The following is a 22,375-nucleotide window of genomic DNA, read 5'->3' as shown; positions in this document are numbered from 1 at the left end:
CCTCCCTTCACTAGTATAAAATTTATTTAGAACCTACTAATGGAACTTTCAAACTTAGAAGACAAAAATGTAACTTTGAATGTTAATTTTAGGTATTTAAGGTGCAAAATAAAAAATTAATATTATAGTTGTATTGTAGTGCTGTCAAAGTGATAGGATTTTTTTATTAATTCTGCCAATAATATTGCACAGTAGATCCAGAAAATCCAGAAAGACATCTTCAGAAAATCTTGCAAAATCTTCCTTCTTGCTATTCTGGGTGAATGGTCCTCCAATTCTAGCAGGGGTTTCAGTAAAGCTATTGATTTGGTCATGGAAGAGGATAAAATACATGGTAGTGTTGAAGGGTATCAATATAAAATTTCAAAGTAGGTAGAAAGACTAATAGGGAACCAGGTAACGGAGAAAGATGTATTTATCTATAAAGTTGATTATAGTAGTTCAAACCAATCTCACACCTCCATATGGGTAAAATAAAATTGTGGTTAATATACTATAAAACAACTGAAATTATACTGTGCTGCTTACAGTATTCTTGGTTTATAGTGATACAGAACTACCTCTTTTCCAGTGCAGCAACAGAGATACTTTAGACTTCTCTAAGCATAACAGAGATGTATTGTGGTAGACTGGTACATCACAAGGACTCTTCATCCTCTGTTTAATTTTGGTTTTGGCCAAATGAGCAGTACTTTACACATCAGTTATAAGGTCACCTGTGTAATTCTTATATGAGAAGAAGCATTGGACATCCTAGAAACATGAGGAAGATGTACAAAAAATTTCTCACAGACTAATCAACTTCCTTTCAACCCATTCAGGTTTTAATATTCTGCCCTACTATTTTAACTAATAGTAGGAAGTCAATTACCAGACAAAAAGGGTTTATAACTCCAAACAAACTTAATATATAAACCAATTTAAAATTTTCCCAGTGAAAATAGCAGAGGATATAGGCCAAATAGCTTCCTTCAAAAATTTTCACTTAGATTAGATTAGTAAATCCAAGGAAACCATTCAGGGGTCCTAACAGGAATGCTCTGACAGAATTCCAAGGTTTTATGTGCTAATAGAAGGAAAGATGAAACATTCAGAGACATGCTTTCAATCTTTCTTTCTGATAAACCCACTGAAGTTTAGTAAAGCTAGAATCTTAACTCCCTGTTGTATATGAATCTCATGGCTTCGCACTCAAGTATCTTGGTGAAAATCTTGGTGAAAATCTTTTCATTATTCTACCAAAAAATTGACAGTTAAAATCAGAATTTTTACAGCTTTATGTTATTGCAACTTCCTGCAAACATAGACTTCCTATCACACAAATCTTTTATTCTTCTGATTAATGAGGGTATCAGATGATTGGGTAGTTCTGTGGGCAGTGATGTTTTCCTTTGGGGATGGAAAACAGCAGAAATTGTGCACATAAATTCATCCTCTGATGGTTCAAAATTTAATTATACAAGCTGCAAATAGTCCCTACAGCCTGTAAGAGATTCAGAAAACTGTCTCCTCCACAGTCTTACTCTTTCACACTTGACCATTAAGCAATTTCCCACTTTCTGCACACCCATGAGGGATATTCTACTCTATGCTCTTGAAATACTGAATGAGATTAACACAGCCACGAGACACATATATGCTATTCACTCTGTAGTAGTAATGTTTTTCTTGCTCTGACCTGAGGAAAGTGTAAGGACAGGAGGTATGAATAATTTTTCTCAATAACTTCTGTACTCATTTACCTTTTCTCATACCCAAATTAGTCCTGGGGCTCTGGCTAGGACTGGCAAACATCAGCTGCAGATGGCAACTTCTCTTTCAAAAACATTATTCCGTTATAACTGAGCAAAATACACAATCAAAGCTCATATCATCCTTAGGTGACAAATCAAAGGCAAACCTACAAGAGGCCAAAAGCACAGTTAGTGAGCATCATCTCATGTGGCTGATGCCACATTGCTCTCCACAAAGGGATTTGGCGGATGAGGGAAGAAATTTGAGGTACGTACACTGAATATGATTTCCTATAGATTTCAGAAACCATACTCTGCTGACTAGTCCACAACAGCTGTGCATACTTCTCTCTCTGAAAACGGGTTAACTCTGCAAAGATCAGCATTAACTCCCACACACATTTCTGCTGGAAATCTATCAGGTTGCTAGGGTAGCATGCTGTGCATAAAGGCTGCTCCCCGGCTGTGTACCCTCCCCGCAGGCAAACGAAGCCCTAATTATGAGGTATATATACAGAAGAGTTTCTGTGGGCTAAAGAGAAGCGTCAACTACTTCCTTTGCTCCATGAGTTACAGAGTCTTTGAAGCTTTTTTCTGCTCCTTTGTTTATGCTTGCATCACCATATGGGAGCTGTTTCAAACTTTACTTTCATTCTTCTGACCAAAAATAATACCTAATTTCTTACTGTCAGTCATTAATTCAATCTTAAAATTCAGAGTAAACAAATCCTGAACAGCAATCAATAAATTAAAAACTGAGAGTGGAGGATATTTTGCTGTGACAGCAGGACTGCACTTGCCCCATTTCATCACCAGTTTAGATGTTAATGAGACTTTTTTTTTCTTTTGCAAAGTCATTTAAATACCATACAAGGAAAATACCTCTTATTTTTTTGTGACATTATACACATTTATTAACTTATTTATTTATCCATTTATTTCTTTGCCTCATGATGGATGTTTCATTTCGTTCCTGCTGCACCTATTTTAAGACTTCTTTGCCTCCAACATCCCAAAAAACTTCTCATTTCTTCAAGTCCAGAAACAAGATTAAAGATGAGCATAAGGATGACTTAAGCATCCTTACAAGCTAACTAGTATGCCTGCAGTTAAATACAAAGAAAGGGTGGCAGAACTGTCTATTCCTGACTGCCAAGAGCTTATATGCTATTTCCATAGTTTTCCTTGCTGGTCCATAATGAAAGTGATGAGACTGAAATCCTACTGCTCTTCGCGAGCACATAAATCTAATTGTCAAATACTTTGAGAGTCTACATATGCCAACACAGACAATATCCTGAATTTCTTAAACATCCAACTAAACCATGCAACTTTCTAGAATATTAAAGTTAAGAAACAGAATAGAACAATCCTGGCACTGAGAAAAAAACATAGGTGAATTTCTTAAACAACAGAGAGACACAAAAGAATTACCCTTTGATTTACAGTATAAATCCTTTCCAAATCCATACAGATTAAAAATGCTAGTTGTTATATTTGTTTTATAGCTTAGAATCTTTGTTTTCTTTATGTTTAAGACGCCCTCAACGTACATCCTCACAAGTATAGCTAAACTGAAATAAGAAGGTTAGAAAGATTTATAATGTTGCCAGAGCTGTCACATAGGCAATGAACAGGGAATGTTTCATTGTAAGGGCTAAGAAAGTATTCTGCTTACCATTTCTCTTAAAGAACTTTTTCCCCCCCTAAAGTACAAATATCAGTGCTTTCAAAACTAAAAGGTAAGTTATACACAACAATTAGAACAGCTACTTTGTCTTCTGGGTGGAAATCACAGACAAACATAACATTGAAAGAATTTAGTTTGAAACATTTGCAGATGATGCATCCATGAGTTTTAATTTTCTGCACCTAGTTTATGTAAACCAAGTCCTCCTTAGTTCCTTTCTGCTCTTTCCCTGTACCCATATCTAAGTTCACACTGACTTTTATCTCCCCAAGCATCTCTCTACATAAAGAAATTGCTTAAAGTTTCTATGTCAGGATAAATGAATTATACCAAAATGTAACAATCTCATAATCATTTTACTTAAGTCTTGTTGTTTCTTCCCAGCACCTTAATTAAAAGTACAACAAAACTGTTCTGCAAAGTGCAGCATCAACAGCAATCAGCAGCAGTCAATGAATTCTAGCTTTGCGCTCACTTTAGGACATTTATTGTCTTAGATTTTTGATTTAACACATATTAAAAATGGTTTTATATAAAAATGAACAAAATGAAACTGTACCAAGTTTCTGCGGTGACATAAAAAACTCACTTTTTCTAACCTCGTCTTTCATGCTTAGTTTTAAGTCTTCATTTTGTTGTGATTGGGGGTTTTTTGCCAGAGAAGAGGGTCTTTCCAGCTTCTTCTCTCAAGCATGGAGGTAAATGGCATATTTATGTAAAGGATTTCATTTTTTATTTCAAATCAGCTAAATTTCTTTCAGCATCCTCCACTTAAGATGTATTATTATTATTATTTTGTGCTGAATTCAAGCCTGACAACTGGCTGAACAGCAGAGCTCAGAGGGTCATGATCAGTGTAGTAGAATCCAGTTGGAGGTCCATAATAAGTGGTGTTCTCCAGGGATCAATATTGGTTCTAGTCTTATTCAACTTGTTTACCAAGGACCTGGACAAAAGGACAGAGTGCACCCTAAGCAAGTTTGCTGATGATACAAAATGGTAGGGAGTGGCTGATACACTTAAAGACTGTGCTGCTGTTCAGCAGGACCTGGATAGGCTGAGAAATCAGGCGGAGAGAAACCTAAAGAAATTCAACAAAGGCAAGTATAGAGTACTGCACCTGGGGAGGAATAATCCCCACATACCAGTACAGGATGGTGGCTGATCTACTAGAGAGCAGCTTTGTAGAGAAGCACCTAGGAGTCTTGGTGGATGACAAGTTGACCATGAGCCAGCAGTGTGACCTTGTGGCCAGGAGGGCCAATGGTATCACAGGGTGCATTAGGAAGAGCATTGCCAGCAGGTCAAGGGAAGTGATCTTCCCCTTCTACTCATCTCTAGTGAGGTCATATCATCTGGAGCATCTCTCTTATGAGGAGGGAGTGCAGAAGCTGGGCCTGTTTAGTCTACAAGAGAGAAGACTGAGAGGGGACCTCATCAATATATAAATGTATCTCAAAGGCAAGTGTCAAGAGGATGGTGATAGACTTTATTCAGTGGTGCCCAGTGACAGGACGAGGAGCAATTGCCACTGAAGGTGGCTGAGCATTAGAACAGGCTGCCCAGCGTGGTTGTGGAGTCTCCCTCAGTAGAAACATTCAAAATACACCTGTACACATTCCTGTGTTAGCTGCTCTAGGTGGCCCTAGAGGTCCCTTCCAATCCTAACTATTCTGTGATTCTGTGATTCTGTGATTCTGTGATTCTGTGATTCTGTGATTCTGTGATTCTGTAATTGGAAGCTATTTACAAGAAGAAAAAAATGATGTCTTTAAGAGAACTATGTGTTGGGCTTTGTTCATTATTTGTATTTTTCTCCACCTATCTTCCTCTGGCATTACAGTGAGCAGCCCTGTTTCAAGATATCAGCTGTCTCATCCATCTTCTTTGTATTCCTTCATTGTAGTGTTCTCTACATATATAAAGGCAAAAATCTGAAATAGAAAAATCCCAAACTGTCTCTAATAGGCGAGTTTAGTGAATGAAGAATAAACTCTAGGGGGACAACACAGGGAGGAACAAACTACTGCTTTTTACATTTTCTTTCACATAAAACCAAATAGAAGCTAGTTTGCCCTGGGCATTTTTCTTTAGACATTGTGTAGAATACATATTCTTGTCCATTTATATTCATCAGACCTAAATCTGGAAACTGCTATCATGCCGACAAAGAACCAGAGACAGAATCTAACTCCTGTGTTGCTGCTGTGTATGATAATGTGATCTCCATGGCTGGAAATCTTCTTGATGCCCTTGTACAGTGTGAAGATGGTATCAATCTGCCTGAGTGAGATTAGCAACATCCATTCAGTTTCCTACTCAGACATGAGAGAGAATGAACTAAAAGGCTAGAAAATACCACTGTCCTCAAAGAACAGATACCTCTTTCGAAATACTTCCTGGTGTATAATAGGAGTTAACCAAATATTTGTTCCTCAAATTTATATATAAAACCATTAAAAACCTTTATCCATTAATCATCACAGAATAAACCAACTGAAGTAGAGCACATAATTAGAATGAATTGCATTGCCTGCTTGCAGGAAAAGTTCTGAGACATCCACTGGGGCTCCAAAGGAGGCCTTTTTCACCATTTTAGGGACTTTATGTAAGCTGTTTGGCCAAAACATCATTTGTTCAACATTCCATAAATTTTGCAAGTTGAAGTGAAACAAATGGTGCATATTTATGTTTTCTGCCCTTCTGTTCAGCCAGAAAGTAGGTTCTTCCTGAAAATTTTAAGCATGGACACTGCTAGACTTCAAAGCTGGTTGTTGGACCACCCAACAATCAAAGTCATACTAGAAAATATTACAAAGATGACACAGCTCTGAAAAGCAAGTTGGAATATTACAGCCTCATCCAGCATTGCAGCTTGTCAGTCACTGACACATGCATGGGAAGTCCGAATGATAGCACAGAGGTTGTTCTCAGGAGCGTATTTCACATTAATAAAATTCACTGGATATAGGCAAGGAAAAAAAAATCAACCAACCAACCAAAAATAACAAACCCAAAACACTTTCCTAATGGTTTCTTACACTAACTCCCCTTAAGTGTGACAGAAAGCTCAACTTTTCCATATCTGCCTCAGATTTTAGATTAGTCTTTGTGTTCCTTGGGTTCGTCAGTACTCTCTTCACAGCATTTTGACTGAAGTTTATGATTTCCTCTAACGGACTTTACATGTATATTTACTGCAATGGTATATATATGAACAGAACTTCAAAGTAAATGACTGAATATTAAATAAATCAAAAACACAGTTTCAAAACACTTAAAGTGGAAAAGTACTGCATTTATAAAACTGTCAAATTCGTTATTCAATGTTTTTACTTTCCTAATCCTGATCCCAAACTCTGCAAAGGCACTAGCCCAAGAAAGAAAGGTAGAACATTACAAACTGCTTTGTTTTTCCTGCAAGACATTAGTCAGGGATAGGTTAAGCTACACAGGACTATGTCTTTCTTTTCCACGGTCAGGTAGTCAGAAATGATAGAGAAATAGGGAACTTAAACTCAGGGACATTCAAACTTTTCCAGGAAAAATACTTCTTCATGGAGACAGAGGAAAACAAAGGAAAAACTGCTATCCCAAGAAGCAAGGTATGTAAAAAACCCACAGGCTAAACCTAAAGAACTGAATTTTAAGTGAGAAGAAACTTTTTGCCAAGTGAATTATTACATTTCATGGCAATAATTAAAATAACATAGCATACAATAAAATAATTATAAACATGGTGAGAGGGGGAAAAAAGAAGATTAAAAAGTTTATAGTTATATAGCCCAAAAAGTCGAACCAAGTAGGGATGAAGATAAAAGTAGGTTCAAAATATGTCATGAAGAATGCAGCAGTCACAGAAAGAAAGATAACTCAGAAGAAAACAAAGAAAAAAAGAATAGAATTTTTTTAAAAAGGGTATCAGAATTCTGAATAAAAATTCTGATTCCAGTGAGGATTTTTGTACATTATCTAATTCCTATGATTTAGTACTTCCTCAATAGAACTACAGCACTGAGACACTGTGGTTTTTATATTAATAGTAAATGATAAATGCCACCGCAATCAGTAATGCTGACTTTCTCTTTCATCAGCTAGTGGTCTGGTGCTGATCAGATGATGAAATCAAGGAGAGTGAACTGTGAAACCAGCTGGAGAAAGCATTTCTAATATGATTTAAAACAATAACAGAAACAGAGGAGCTTTTTCATTTTTCTTTAGTTCATTTCTATATGCAACAGTGTGATTTCGTTTGCGTCTATTAAAAGTGTGCATAAAATCCTTATCTAATCCTTGCACTAACCATCTTCTCTCAAAGGGATAAATTACAGCACAGTCCAAATACAGTGGAATGATAAGATCCCATTTTTCCTTATGTCCTAGCCTGTATTTTTACAACAGGAAATAAACATGGACAAATTATGAGAAATCAATATTTTTACTCCTTTCTACTCCATCAGTCAAAAACCAGTAAAGGGCCCACATCCCTCTGTTTGTGAACTGGGTGAATGAGAGTTTGACAAGACTAAAGGACCAGCAAAAGAGACACAGACTCCCCCTCATTATATTTTGCACAACAGTGACTACAGAGAGCTATGAATGCATAGTACTATGAATAATAAAACATCTGTGAATTACATAATGTCACTAACTGCGTTCCAAATGGTATGCATATATTAACACACAAACACAGGCTGGTACTTATTTAATACAAAATCAGCAAAAAAATAATAGTGTTTCTCAAAGGCCCTGGAAGTCCATTATGCTCTCCAAATCTCACATATTACTCTAAGGAATGTGATGCTATTGTTACACCACAACAAACAACAGTCACAGCAACAGTTTATAGTAATAGGTAACAATATCTTTGGGAAATCCATCAACTTTAATAAAACAGTTTAAGGAAATGTAATTTCTTCTTTTATTGTAAAATGCCTGGAGTCTACGTGGAAAAAAATAAATATGAGGAACTTTTATGTATATTAAGACTCAGTATTTTCACAGCACTTCATATTGCCATTGAAATGCAGAAGCAAACTACTCTCTGACACCCTCTGACAATCAGAAAAGTGCTCCCTTGTATCACTGTAGACTGCATACAGCTTGATTGGAACCCTGTGTTTTAGAAGTGCCCCACCACTGCTCTGGTGATAAATCATTTTAGGATTGCATGCTTGCTGTTAGCTTTAATGAATGACATGCTGCTTTTCATTGCTGAATCAAGACTTCTTTTTAAGCAGCTATAGTATTCTCTTGACAGTGTAATACAGATATGGATAGGTAATTATAAAGGGAAGTCAACATTATGATTTCTCTACTGCATTTTCTTCTTAACAACTAGTTCAGAAAAAGGAACATAGAACTATTGTTTCAAACACAAGTCTGAAACCTCTAGAGGTTTAAATTAATATTACATTAAAAAAATCACCATTTTTCTGCCTCTGTGAAACCTACTCTTTCAATTAGTAGAAAGACATCACTTAGTAAAAATACAAAGTACTTTATTATTCTATTACAGATTGATACCGTTACTTAGAAAACTCTTTAATAAGAAGTAGCACACTGTTTATCCTCATCTAGGCATGCTTAACATCAGACAATTTGACAATTTACCACACTGAGACCTGATTCAAACCCTACTGAAGTCACTGACACACATTTCCCTTTTACTTTCTTGAGTCAGAAGGCTTTTAAAAGTCAAATGCTGTTCACCCTCTTACTCCAGCATGCAGCACTCCAAGCTCATCTCACAACTGCCTCCTCTGACGTTATGACCTCCAAGACAGTGTAGGAGAGGTTTATCCCATATAAGAACTGAGGCTCTAGGATTTATGAAATCAACAGATGGCCTCAGGGTAAGTGTATTTAAAGGAGATTTTAATTTTTAATGAAAATAATTTGGGATTGGGTATGTAACCAAAACTCAGGTATGTATTTGATATTATCCCAGAAATAATTCAAGATAGATCATCCAGGTTACCATATGGACTGCATTCCATTCCTCCTATTAAAAGTAGATTACAGAAGGGCTAAAGCTACTTATGATTTTTCAAGCTTACTGGTATTAATTTGAATAAGATAACAAATGAGGGAAGAATGATTGGCAGCCATTCCAGCTACACAAAGTACAAATCCCTTCAGCAGAATTTCAGTAGATTGCAGAACTGAGTATCAAAAGATCTAGTGATAATTTGATCTTCTATTTTTTGATATGGTAGTACTTCTTCAGGTAACATTATTCACTATATTTTTACCTTAAAAAAAAAAAAAAAAGGAAAGATTTGCCAGAAGCATTATAAAAATTTGAATATGTACACTGAGGCACTAGGTATGTGCAACATAAATGTTGATGTGCAAAAACCACAAAGTGCACACAGTGAGTTACAAACTCTGTATCAGGTTCCAGCCATTGATATCCATGTCTGGGGACAAGAATTCCAATTGTCTTTTCTTTCCTGGTTATAGCATGTAGGGAAGCAGCTGATGCAGCTGTACAGGACCTGAGAGACAGATCCACAAGCCATAGAGATGATGTCCAGATCTTCCCACCTGATGCCTGACTGAATTCACACTGGTTATTGCAAGATGTGATAATCTGTATATCTGTCCGGTAGTGACACTTAAGAGTCACATTTTCTTAAAGAGTTAATCACTGGAGTAAGTAATAGTGAGCATTTTTGAAAATTCAACCCTATTTCCTATATACACTGTAACAGTTATTATAAGTCGCTCCAGGTGCAGTTCAACATGGCCAGAATAAAAGAAATTCAGCACAGTCAGTAAATAGTGCACTGTAACAGAAAAATTTTAGTATAGTTACAATAAATTATACAAAAACTGAAATTGTTACGTTTTAAAGAACAATTCTCTGCTTTTTTTTTCATCATATTAATAGGGGGAAAAAATCAGTATTCTGAAAATGGCAAAGCTGAAATGATTATGCCAGACCTCAAGATTCTAATTTTTTAACTTCAACATATAAAAGTTGTGCAGATGAAGAGTGGCCCTAAACTTTGTATTAAGACATCAATCAGCAAATTCCCATTGACACTCACAAATCATGAATATTATTGACTTAAGCGATCCTTATGTCCTGTAATGTAAGCTGTCTTATACATATTTAATAAGGCACAGAAATCTAAGGTGATTTCTTTCACCCCAGGATAGCAGGACAGTGTTATCAGCAAGAAGGCAATGCAAGATTCCCAATTCCCACTCCCAGTTCTATGTAGTAAACAGATTATTCATTTGAAATTAATGTACCTCATGGCATAAATGTCTTTACTCAAGTAGGCAATAAGATAGAAATACATCCTATTGTATGCATGTTTTATATATAAGTAGAAATCTGAAAAAAAATATCAAGGGGGTTCTAGAAAGCTAATGGACTAAGTGGCAGTTCAAAAATGTTCCAAGACTTGCTATGGATCATCTTCTATCAACACTTACAGTAATGACTTCTGTAAAGCAGAGGTCCTGACATTACTGTCTGGACCCTATTTTTGGAAACCCTTTTTTACTTTGAAATGTATTGCAATAAGTCACAAATTCAATCAAAGGTACTACAAACAAATTAGTATAAAAATTACCCTAACAATATGCATGAAACCAGTATGTATTTGTCAAAAATTATCCTATTCAAAATAACTTTTTGAGTAAAATCAAAATCCGTCTGGTGCTGCTCACTGACGGTTCTAATTTCAGTGAGAATGATACAAAGCAAAGTGCAGAAGGCTGCATGGAAGTGCTCCACAACACAATACAAAATGAAACTGTGTTATATTTAAAATCTAATGCTATATTTGGACATTAAAGTTACTTTTCAAATGAGAGGTTAAAAATTAAAATACATTTTATTAGTATTGCACCTACATCTTTGCCTTTTTATTCTTTAATATTAATGCCAAAAATTTACACCATCAACATTAGAAAAATAAAGGAAAAGTAGAGACTGCTCAAAGAGTTTTTATTGGTTTTAACTCCCTGCATACACTTCAAGTTCTTTGGGAATGTTCTGATGTCTGCACCTGATACAGGCGCAAGCTTTGTTCAAGAGCTATGGTCAGATTCACCAAAATATTCAAACTGATCATCCATGAAAGATAAAAACTGAACTCAACAAGTAACCAACAGTTATCAACTCCTTATCACTGCAAGATGCTCAGACCAACTTCACATACTTTTAGGAACCTGAAACACAAGGTGAGCATGGCATAATGTCATGACATGACATGAATTTTAAATATACATGTAACTGTATTATTTGCATCCTCTTGTCACCATCCTCTTTGCACTATAAACTCCATCACACATAGGAAACACCTGACTAATTGCACTAGGAAGTCTACCCTTTTTATTCCACAACACTGCCTATAGCTGCTTCATTCAGGCTCCCTGGAGCTTTAATTCACAACTTTCTAATGCCCTCCACAGGGAGTATTTCAAAATGAGGGATGGAAGCAGGATGAAGGCAAACAAGAAAAACACTGAGTCTCCCACAGCTTGTCTAGTTTTCTCTTTATAACGTAGGCTTCTCAGGCCAAAGCTCATGTATCACTGTGTCACTGCCAGCCCTGAGTACATAATCAATGGTTTCACAATACTATTGAATTAGTTGCTTCCATACTGTCTTTTCTCCAATTTGTTGAGAGTCTTTACCCACTAAAAATGTCAATATATTCACACTTCACAGTCATGAAATGCTTGTAAAAAAACAGATAGGCTGTATTCAAAATCAGCATAAAATATTAAGTTCCATTTACTTGCCTAGCATGATATTTTAGGGAAATAAAGGGTAACCTATAAAATATTTCTTTTTCTTAAATGCAGCATGATTAAATCTAAAGCATTCTTTGACGAAAGTGCGCTGAAGTATATATACAGAACTGTCCCATATACATAATGATGAAAATTAAAATCTGCTTCAAAAAATTTGGCCAGGAGGCAGTTTATAGACGTTAAGCAAAAAAGGATTTGCTCTGAAAAACAGTTCTCCCAATTTCAGTAAAACAGAAGACATTGAAATACTTCTACTATATCATACAACTCTTTACAGACGTTTCTATGGATCTCATCACCATACCTTGAAAACAGTTCACAAAACATAATGGATCAAACAATTTTCTCTGATTGAGATAATGAAAATGATTATCTCTTTTCACAGGTGTAGCCCCCAAAAAGTGGGTGCCAGTGGCAGATCTAGGAATGAAGACTGAATCTCCTGGTTTCTAGCCCTTCAATAGCTAATACAAACCTGGCTTTCTGCCCCTTGACAGAATCGTATTGTGAGGTTAGTAAAAAAATACACAAATGGTCTTCTATCATTAGATGTATGCCAAAGCAAATCAAGTGAGATGAAATATTTCTACCAAAACGTGTTTCATATTAACTGACATTAAAGTTAAATTCAGACATGTTTGGAACTTGAACGCATTTAAAATTCTTCTAAGATCAAGTCTCTCTGTAGATTCAGGGAGAGAGACACCAAAAAGGTTTCATCCTAAACATTGGAAAACCAACTTAGGCTGAATGAAAGGCTGCCCACTTCTCATAAAATCTCTCAATTCTGACACTGTGCAGCTAGCTTAGGTGAGGTGCCAAACTTTTCATTAATCATAATTCACCTGTTAAAATCATGCATGTATAAATGGTTACGTGCTAACTTCCTTCTTAAAGGTGAAAGCTGAGACTGGGGCAACTTAAGGCAGAGCTATCTTTACTCCCTCTATACTTCTATCATTCTCTGAATACAGGGGTGAATAACACAAGTAAATCATCATTCTTCTAGCAGTAAAAAAGAAAAGCAGGTGGACATTTATGATATAGAAATATGCCCACACAACTTACTTAGTCCATAAGCCACTCTTTTGCTCATATTTTCTAAAATAAAATTGCTCTGGACAATACTCAAGAAGTGATACTTTTTATCTAGAAAGAACAATTGTCTGTGTGCAGTTTCACAGTTTAGAGAAAGGCTATTTTTTTGTAAAAGCAAATTGAAAATCTTGCTACTTTCCTGAATAGGAACTCTGCAAAATATAACATAAACAAATAATTAAGCTTGATAAGATAGACCACAGAGCATAATCAGGTTTACTGAAGTCCTTCAGAACATTTTTCTCTGTTATATTTCTCAAAGATAATATATAAATAAATATACTATTAATATGTATAAATAATAAAAGATATAATCTTTTTTTTTAAATTGGCCTGGTTGGCACTTACTATTCAAAATCATGTTATTGGGCTAAACCGAGACTGTTTAAATGTGAAAAATAACCTGATTTGGAAGAAAATTAATTTGAACCTAACTTTGGAAATGCCTTTCTTGAATTCCACCACTAAAGACTACTGAGGACTCTGTGGTAACACTAGGGAACATAACAAACCTTTTTTTTTTTTCTCATTAGAAAGGGCAACAAACTTTTTCCTGTGATAGATAGCTATGATGCCCTTTCTAGGAACTAAAGATCAAAGGAAAACTCATTGCTGAAATAGTGAAGAATAGTAATTTGATTGTGGTTTCTTGATATTTCAGGAACACATTCTAATGAAAACAAATGGTTTAATTTTAAACAGTGAAACTGTAGGCATGTTTATGGTGTTAGAAAGGATTATTTAAGGTATTTTTCACATATTGCACTATTAATGTAGATTCTTGTAAAATATTGAGAACAGTATAGAAAATAGAACAGTATTTCACATAATTGTAGTTTTCCCTAAGTGTAATGTCAAAAGTCAAATATAATGTCTGAGAGCACAATAGTTTAATTTTTCCTCAATGAAGAGGGAGATAATACTGAATTTGTAAGAATGCATAATTAAGTATATATTGGAAATTTAAATGTCACCAGTGCATTTGAGAGTACAAAGCCAGCCTTTACTGGCTCAGCAAAATTCAATCAGTTGAATGACTCTCAAACAGTAAAATATGTAATGGGTTAAAGCATGGATTGTCACACCAGACTTTTTAAATGATAAGTGGGCAAATCCAAGCCTCTGTGCTTATGGGCCTAAATAAATCTTGCAGGAAGAGCAGGGACAGAGGTTTTTTAAAAGCCTGAGAAACATCAAGTGAAGATTCTAAATGGTTTATGAACCTTCGCAAAAACTGTTTATTTAAATTAAATTTTATTGTTCACCCTGAGACTAAAATGTAGTCTGAGCAGTAGAAGTTTGTTTAATTTAATCCTTTAGTCTAGATTTGACAGATAGGTTAGGAAGTTGAGTACTACTGAGAAGACCATATTTACTTCTCCATCTATATATAAAATTGCAGTTCGCATCATTGAGAATGCTTCTGCAAACTGCAACAGTACACAGTCCCCAGAAGTAGAACCATTAAGAAGAGAAAAGAGATCTTGTGCCACACAGCTCCATTTTCCATTGGTTTCCAGCTGACATAATATCCCTACCAAAAATTCACCTAACTTGTGTCTAACTAACTTAAAAAATTGTGTATCACAATTTGCCTGATAGTTTTCTACTGACGTATATTGTTCTTTAGTGGTCATGTAAAAAACAAATTATACTAAATACACTAAACAAAATTATACTAAAAGAAGAGTGGTCTTTACTCATGCAAGAAATCTCTGGGTTTATGTGGCCCGATCATATTAGTAAGCAAGTCAGATTTGGCTTTAAAAGCTCAAACTTGTGCTTGTAGATGGCAGGAAAATGAGAGGCATATGGATGCACTTTTTTTTACGCATCCATGCGGGACAATGGCAAACAGAAAGTAGAATGTCATTTGTCACAAATACCTTTCACTCCCTTGTTCTAACTTAAAAAAAGATAGTACCCAACAATGAAGCAGCCGTAGGAGGCAAAGAGGAAATAGTTCAAAAAAGCTATATTACCACTTGTAATTCTGAAGCTTCCAGTGTCTTGCAAGTTGATGTCACAGAAAAAAAAAGTCTTCATTTGGTCTCCCACTGTTTTGCTGCCCTTTCCCCACTGGTGTTGTAGCAGGAGGCAATATAAAAGTGCTTTTATTCCATACAAATTGCTTGACTGCTAAACTCTCTGAAATCTGAAAATTACAATAGTTGCACAAAATTTTTTTAAGGATCCTCTCTTCGTAATTGCTTCTGACCAGAAAATTAAATACAGAAGAATGAATCTGCAATGAACACAGAAGACACAATTTTGATTTCATTCCCGGTTGAAGAATAATTTTATTGAAATACAGAGTTGCTGTATTTGAGATAAGAACCTGACCAGAGGTCCTTAAAATTTCCTTTACATGTTCCAGGTTAAACTTTTCTCTAACTAAGATCATATTCAGAAAAAGGCTGACAATTTCACTAATATATTTATATACCTAAGATGTTTATTTCTGCAAAATGTTAAATGTTAAATATTTTGGTGGGTTTTTTTTTCTTCTCATCTCTAGGAAAGCTTTGCAACTGCTTTGAAAGACAGTCAATGGACTGCAGGTATTTCATATGTTCTTTCTAAGCATCTATTGAACTATAGAAAAGGGCTAGAAAATGCAAAAGAAATAATCTGTATGCTGAGTTTTTTGACAAAGCTGTTGGTATCAATATTTGTATGTTCTCTGATACTCCTAAATAATGCATTCCAAAAGAGAACAGTGTTTTCTTGATCTCTTTTGCGTTTTTTCCTTCTCATTCCTGTATGTCTTGTCTTTAATTTTCTTTCTCTCTGTATTTTTATTAATTTCTATAGTTTTCTTTTATGCAGAATTACTGAAGTTTTCAATGTGTTCTCCTTTCAATGAGTTCCAGATTAGCAATCAAGGTTAAATAAACAACCTACATGTAGAAAACCCGAATCAATTCAAAAATGAAAGAATTGATTTTTTTATTTTAATTTTGCTCATTGATTTTGTTCACAGGAAACAAAATCAATATAGTAGCAGCATACTGACTTTGAAGTTTGATAATATATCTCAGTACAATAAAGAGGTCAAAGCCGCCACTATACCATAAATTCCTCTGCTTGGAACTAATTACTACAAGTGGAAAAAAGTGGCAGACTATCAGTTTTGAAGGGATAAACACAAAGAGTAAGCTAATTCAGACATAAATGCATAATAATCAGGAGAGAAAAAGTATTTTTCAGTATTGTTGTTCATACAGTTGAAAAGCCATATTATGAAGGCAAGTGATAATATACAGCCTTTTTACAAATATAAGGTAGTTTCCTCACACAATTATACCAGATTTACATCATAAACTTGAATGTGTTGAAGTTATGCTTTATTCATAAGAAAAAGAACTTGTTGAAAAATTATTAATACTTCAAATATCCTCTTTTGTAGCTCCTTATGATGAAGGATATAAATATACAAATTATTTCAAAGAAAACATTCAGCCTTTCCTTTCTCTAAATCATAAGCTGATATACTATATAGTGTAATATCCAAATACAGATATAAAATTAATATAAAAATTGGGATATGTATATATAAAATTATACTTAGCACTTTAGTCTTTGTTTTGGTATGATGTATATAGCTTAATAGTGACTGCACAGTCAGAGGTTTTCCCTACGTGTGGTTTTGATATTGGCAATTGTACAATCCTTGATACAATTATTCTAGTCTGGAGTGCTTCAGCCAAGTGAATTCAGATCTTTAGCAACCCAACATTATACATGTATGCACATGAGTTACTGTTGATTTCCTTATTTGCTGGTAGAGGCATTTAGCATGTTTTGGTTTCTTTGTATCTGCCTCAGTTTCCTTGCAGAGCCATTTCTCTCAGTAAAATCTGAAGGACCCAACATTGCTTGCCCTAAATCCTCTCCCACTCTCTGTCTCATGTCCCCAAGTACGACAAAGATTTTCAAATACTAAAAATATACCTGAATTTCCGAATTTCAGTCCTCAGGCACAACATTTTTTCTTTATCAAACACATCATCAAGATTGGTTTTTGGTTTTTTTTCAGCAAACCGCAAATACTTTATTGACTGAAATACTGAGAATTTAACCTTGTTCACACTCATCTCCCAGTTACTAATTCAACCAATCATCTAATCAAATTTCAGTCCTTTCAAAGGTGAAACAAAGAAGAAATGGTGAGTTTTTCATTCTATTCATTCTCCTAAATTAGACGGTATTTGATCCTGTTCCTCCACGTACAATCATTTCTGCTTACCAAACCCTTCTCACACACCATTTTTCCTGTTTTGGATTCTTGACTCCATTTAATGTCTCTCCAAATGCATCCAAAATGTAATCTGTGTCTCTTGTTTTAGGGGTTTTTTTAACATGATTTATCATGCTTTTTAATTTTATTTTTTTCTAATAGCTTTGCTTTCAAGGTGCACTTAGTTCTGCAGTAACCCTGCCGCCTGGGAATCAATTTCTTAACAAAAGAGTAAAAGAGTTCATGTAATTTGTGATCCAACATCCCTTAGAGTTGGAGTTTCATTTCATAAATAATTCACTTACAAGCACATACATTCATTTTACATGATTCCTCAGTGTGGCCAGGGTGCTGTGTAGTCTACATTGTATCCACCTACAAAAATACAAAAATATATGTTTGCTAACTGGCATGTGAGTAGGGTTTGGGTAACTTAATCCTCTGTCATAGATCTTGTTAGCGAGCAAAAAGATTCCTCTTCTCTGCCTTGGGTCCAAACATACTCCATAAAATAACTATTTGGCAGCAAAGACAGTTAGAATACTGTTACCTATTGCCTAAGAAAAAGAAGAATTTAAGTGAACTATGCCCAGAAACAGACTGGGTTTAAATCAGAGAGAAATTGTAGTGATTTATACATTCTTCCTTTCCTTACCTACAGTTACTGCAGACAAAGTAAAAAATAATATATGTCTCAGGTATCAGTGATAAGCATAACTTTTCTCCATTAAATGATGAGATAAATAGTGCAGTATGGATAGCTGAAAGAAGTAAAGGATAGAAATTTTATAAGAAAAAAACGGGCCACTCCTCTTTCCCTTGAACCACCTCACCCACCACCAAATAAAAGGGAGTTAGCAAACGAGATTTGCAGGGCAACACATAATATACAAGGACAATTCTATGAACATCTACATTCTTCAAAATGTCAGGTATCAACTATTATGCTACAAGGAGGTATGAGATCCTGGATCTGAATCTCACTGAATTACTGATATCAGTCGGAACCAACTCACTGTGTGTGTGTGTGTGTGTGTGTGTGTGTGTGTGCATGTGGGAAGGGCTGGGCCTGGACCTGCAGGTCCATGGTAAGGGCTGCACACAAGGCCTGTGCTGAGGGCACAGGGCAGAGCTGAAGGCAAGGCCTGCTGCCCATGCAGAGCACATGGCAGAGCTGAAGGCCTGTAGCTGGGCTGTCAGTCAAGGCAGAGCTGCCTGGCAGCCCATCCACACCACACTCCTGCAGCCTGTGACTGCTACAGCACAACTCACTCTGGCCTGGAAGGCACTGACCGGATATCCTGCCTGGGAGGGAAAACTGAACTCCATAAATACACAAGACTCCATGTGGTCTATTCTCTTCCTCTCTTCTCCCTCTCCAGCCAGCACCATGTGAATCATCAAATCTTGCCAGTAACTATTCTCCTCTCCTTTCTTTCTTTCCTTCTCTCTTTCTTTATCCCTTTTAATCTGTTTTTTTTCTTTTACTCTTTTCCTTTTCTTGTGGGTAACTTAAAACCAATGAACTGTGTTTTACTAAAGCTGGTATATGGATTGTTTTAGTGTGTGTTTCCTGTGGAATGGGTCTTTGTGCTGAATGTTTGAGTGAAATGCTTTTTTCTTGCCTGTATTTTACTCCTGTTAAAACCTTTTGCCAAAATATTTTTTCTCACTAAATTAAACAGAATTTCTCTTAGAGTGTGTGACTCTTTCTTCAGATGCTAATTAGAGGTTATAATGAACCAAAAGGCTTTTAAAAAGTCTTAAATAAAAAATGTGACTGCTCTGGGCAGTTTATAGCTTAATACGGAGTACAACAGGTGGACATAAAGAAAATGGAGAACCAGGGGAGAACCTGCTTCCTTTGAATCAGTTTGATCAAGATGTTTGTGAAGGAAATGAGACACTTAAGAGACTTGCACATCTCCTGATAAACAGTAGAGTTTTCTGTCCAATATATTTTTCAAAAACAGCCCTTAAAATACGACTCAGAAATGAGTCATCCACACAAAAAAATATTAACCCATTATTGTTGGTTACATACATAACACCTTTGGTCGGCATTCATCAGTCTTCTCAGCTTTTCCAGTACTGTTGTATTATTAATAATTTTTATTTATTTTACATCACTGACTACTACATCCTTATTTTAATGAATCATTTCTTCTAATCTATTACACATATGTAAAGTTAAAACAAAATTACACAAATGTAGGATAGCAATGTCAAGCATCTCTATAAAGCAGCTTTTACTCTATGAAAATAATCCATAAAAGACTCCCAAGTGTCCTCAAATAAGTAATGTCTGTTCCTCAATCTAAATATGATCTTGTTACAGGAAACCATCTGGGACAAGCAAGCAAAACATTCTGCTTTAGTTGCAGAATACATTTACACCTCAGTAAAATTCGTCATCATCATCAATCCGATAATATACAAATCTTTTTGTTCAGTTTACACTGTCTTAGCTCAACTAAACAGCAAAACCACTAAACTGGCCTAAACCAGTCAATAACAAAACACCTATCTATCCATCTATCTGTTTTGATATATATATATATATATATATATAAAAGAAGCCTTTATAACTTTAAGGATGCAGTATGCATTCAACAGGGATCTGCTAACACATATTTTAAGTACCTTTCTCTAAGATACAAACAAAATTGTGAGCATTTGGTGCATTTGTAAGATATTTCTGAGGTCAAAAAGGTTCATAGATGCAACATTTCTTCTAAAATTAGAGCTCTCTTTTATGACAGATACTCATATTATTTTTTCAGTTAACAAATCAAATCATAAATCAATGCAAGAAAAAAGTTAAAACAAGCAAAACCAACTACCTGGCACATACTAGATAAAATGTTGAATCTTTTTATTGAAAATGTAATATATTATATTCTTAAGTCTCAAATAATCACAGCGGTCTCAGTGTTTGTGTGTGTCTAGATTACCTGCAGTACACTTGATGCAGCATAAAATGGAAGGAACAACAGTGCAATTTGTTGTGCCTCTCTACATTACATCTTAATGAACAACAAAGTTTTCATCACCTGCTAGTCTCTGTCATGCACTGTGCAGGTATGGAGAGCAAAGTGATGGAAGGCTTTGCATCTGCACTGTAACTGCGAGGCACCACATGACAACCTGAAGACAATGATGGAGAAAACAATGCTTCAAAATGCTCAGTGGTGCTGAAAAACATGTACAGTGGAAATCCAAATATAGACTCAAGACAAATTCACACCCAAAACACATTCCCATGTTCTGTGTCATTAATGTAGATGCATCCATACGTAATAATAGGAAAAAAAGTTAGAAAATGATCTCTTCTTCTTCTCTAAATTTCTGTTAAATTAGGTACTGTTTTCCCCACTTTTCTGGCAGTTGAAGAATCTTGCCCATTTCCAGAAAATTGATATTACTGTCTTGTTCCTCCTCCTATTTCCTGGCAAAAAAATGCAAATACACCAGAGAGAAATGAAGAATTGAGAGTTACTACCTCAGTTTTCATGACCAAGACACTTTGCAGCTCTCTACTAATCCAGTCCATAATACTAAAACACAGGCCAGGAAGTTTCTTATTACATACTGGCTCCACTTCCTGCTTATCAGAGGCATAATCTCACATATTTTCTTGATAGGCTACAATACTCTGGCATGAATATTTCATTGGGATATCGTTTCCAGAATTTCAGTGCTGCAGTATATAAAAATTAGTGTAATTACAACCCCAAATTTATTCATGGGTATTTATATCTGCTTCTCCTTTTTCCTTAACTTACACATTCATTGCCATTGAGAAGCGACCTTTTAGTGTCAGTGATATATGTTTGCTACTATATGTAACTATTTTTCATTAAATAAGTGAGAAATCACACTTCAACAGAGTATAGAGGATCACAGCCGAAACATATTGCTACAAACTCAGAACGTTTAACTTTTGCAAGCACCTTTTTATAATTTTTTTTGCCACTCATTCCACTTTATTCTTAGCATCCGTGTCTGTAAATATGTTATGATTGCAATATATATATTATATATTGATCTGATTGATGTGTGTGTATGACTAAAACTGTGACACATCACAAGTTTCTGCAAGATTCAACATGTCTTAAATGGAACTGAAAGGCACAACATGCTTGTTTTTGCCCACTACAGCAAATGCCAGATAAAAATACATCTCAGTAGATTTCCTGTTACATTTCACAAGATGCTTCTAACCTATTTTTAAAATTCTTTTATACACATAATTTCATTTCCAGTTTGTGGCAGAAACCAAAATAGGAAGTATAAGAAGTGTATTAAATATATTTCCGTAGAACATACATGCTGTATAAGGAAAGACAATTCCTATATTCTTAAGAGAAAATTAGACAGTAAATAAAATATTCAATATCTTTATGTTGTGATATTTGCACAGTATTTATGAATCATTAAAGGCCATAAATAGGGTCAAAAACTAAGCAAAGTTAAACTCATGAACAGTTTTTCTGAATAAGAAATGAATGAGGACTGCTACATATGATCAGAAAGAGATACATAGATTTTGGTACTTAGAATTTCTATAACAGATATGGTCTAATTTAATATAATAACTTAATAATTCTGATAATGAAGTCTTAAAGAAAAAGAAGCTAAAGAGATCAGAGTAACACATATAGAGTTAGTACACACTTTAACATGACTGTATGTATTCTCATTTAACCTCATTAAATTTGATTTGTCATATTTTTATTCTGTGACTACTGCATGTTAGGTAAATCAAGTCCATCAAAACTAAGCTTTCTAGTTCTTACTAAATTCCCCACCCCCGCAAAAAAAAAATCATTTTAA

The 22,375-nt window shown here is 35.1% G+C and overlaps 1 protein-coding gene across 5 annotated transcripts in view; it reads right to left on the bottom strand.

The window, feature by feature from the left end:
* PCDH7 (protocadherin 7) overlaps positions 1-22,375 on the bottom strand; it is a 366,930-nt gene that overhangs the window by 296,255 nt on the left and 48,300 nt on the right. Inside the window, exons 2-3 of one of the 5 annotated variants that reach the window (XM_032686128.1) lie at positions 17,855-17,914; positions 15,791-15,886 (exon numbers count right to left, since the gene is read on the bottom strand). The exons of the other annotated variants lie outside the window; for them this stretch is intronic. Coding sequence (XP_032542019.1) covers positions 17,900-17,914 — 15 coding nt within the window. The 3' untranslated portion in view covers positions 15,791-15,886; positions 17,855-17,899. Of the gene's footprint in view, positions 1-15,790; positions 15,887-17,854; positions 17,915-22,375 lie in introns of those variants that run through there. 5 annotated transcript variants of the gene reach the window in all.

Source organism: Chiroxiphia lanceolata, chromosome 4, assembly GCF_009829145.1.
Source record: "Chiroxiphia lanceolata isolate bChiLan1 chromosome 4, bChiLan1.pri, whole genome shotgun sequence".
Taxonomy (NCBI): Eukaryota; Metazoa; Chordata; class Aves; order Passeriformes; family Pipridae; genus Chiroxiphia; species Chiroxiphia lanceolata.
Note: the sequence above shows the minus strand (reverse complement) of the source record. Positions and strands in the feature narration are given on the sequence as shown.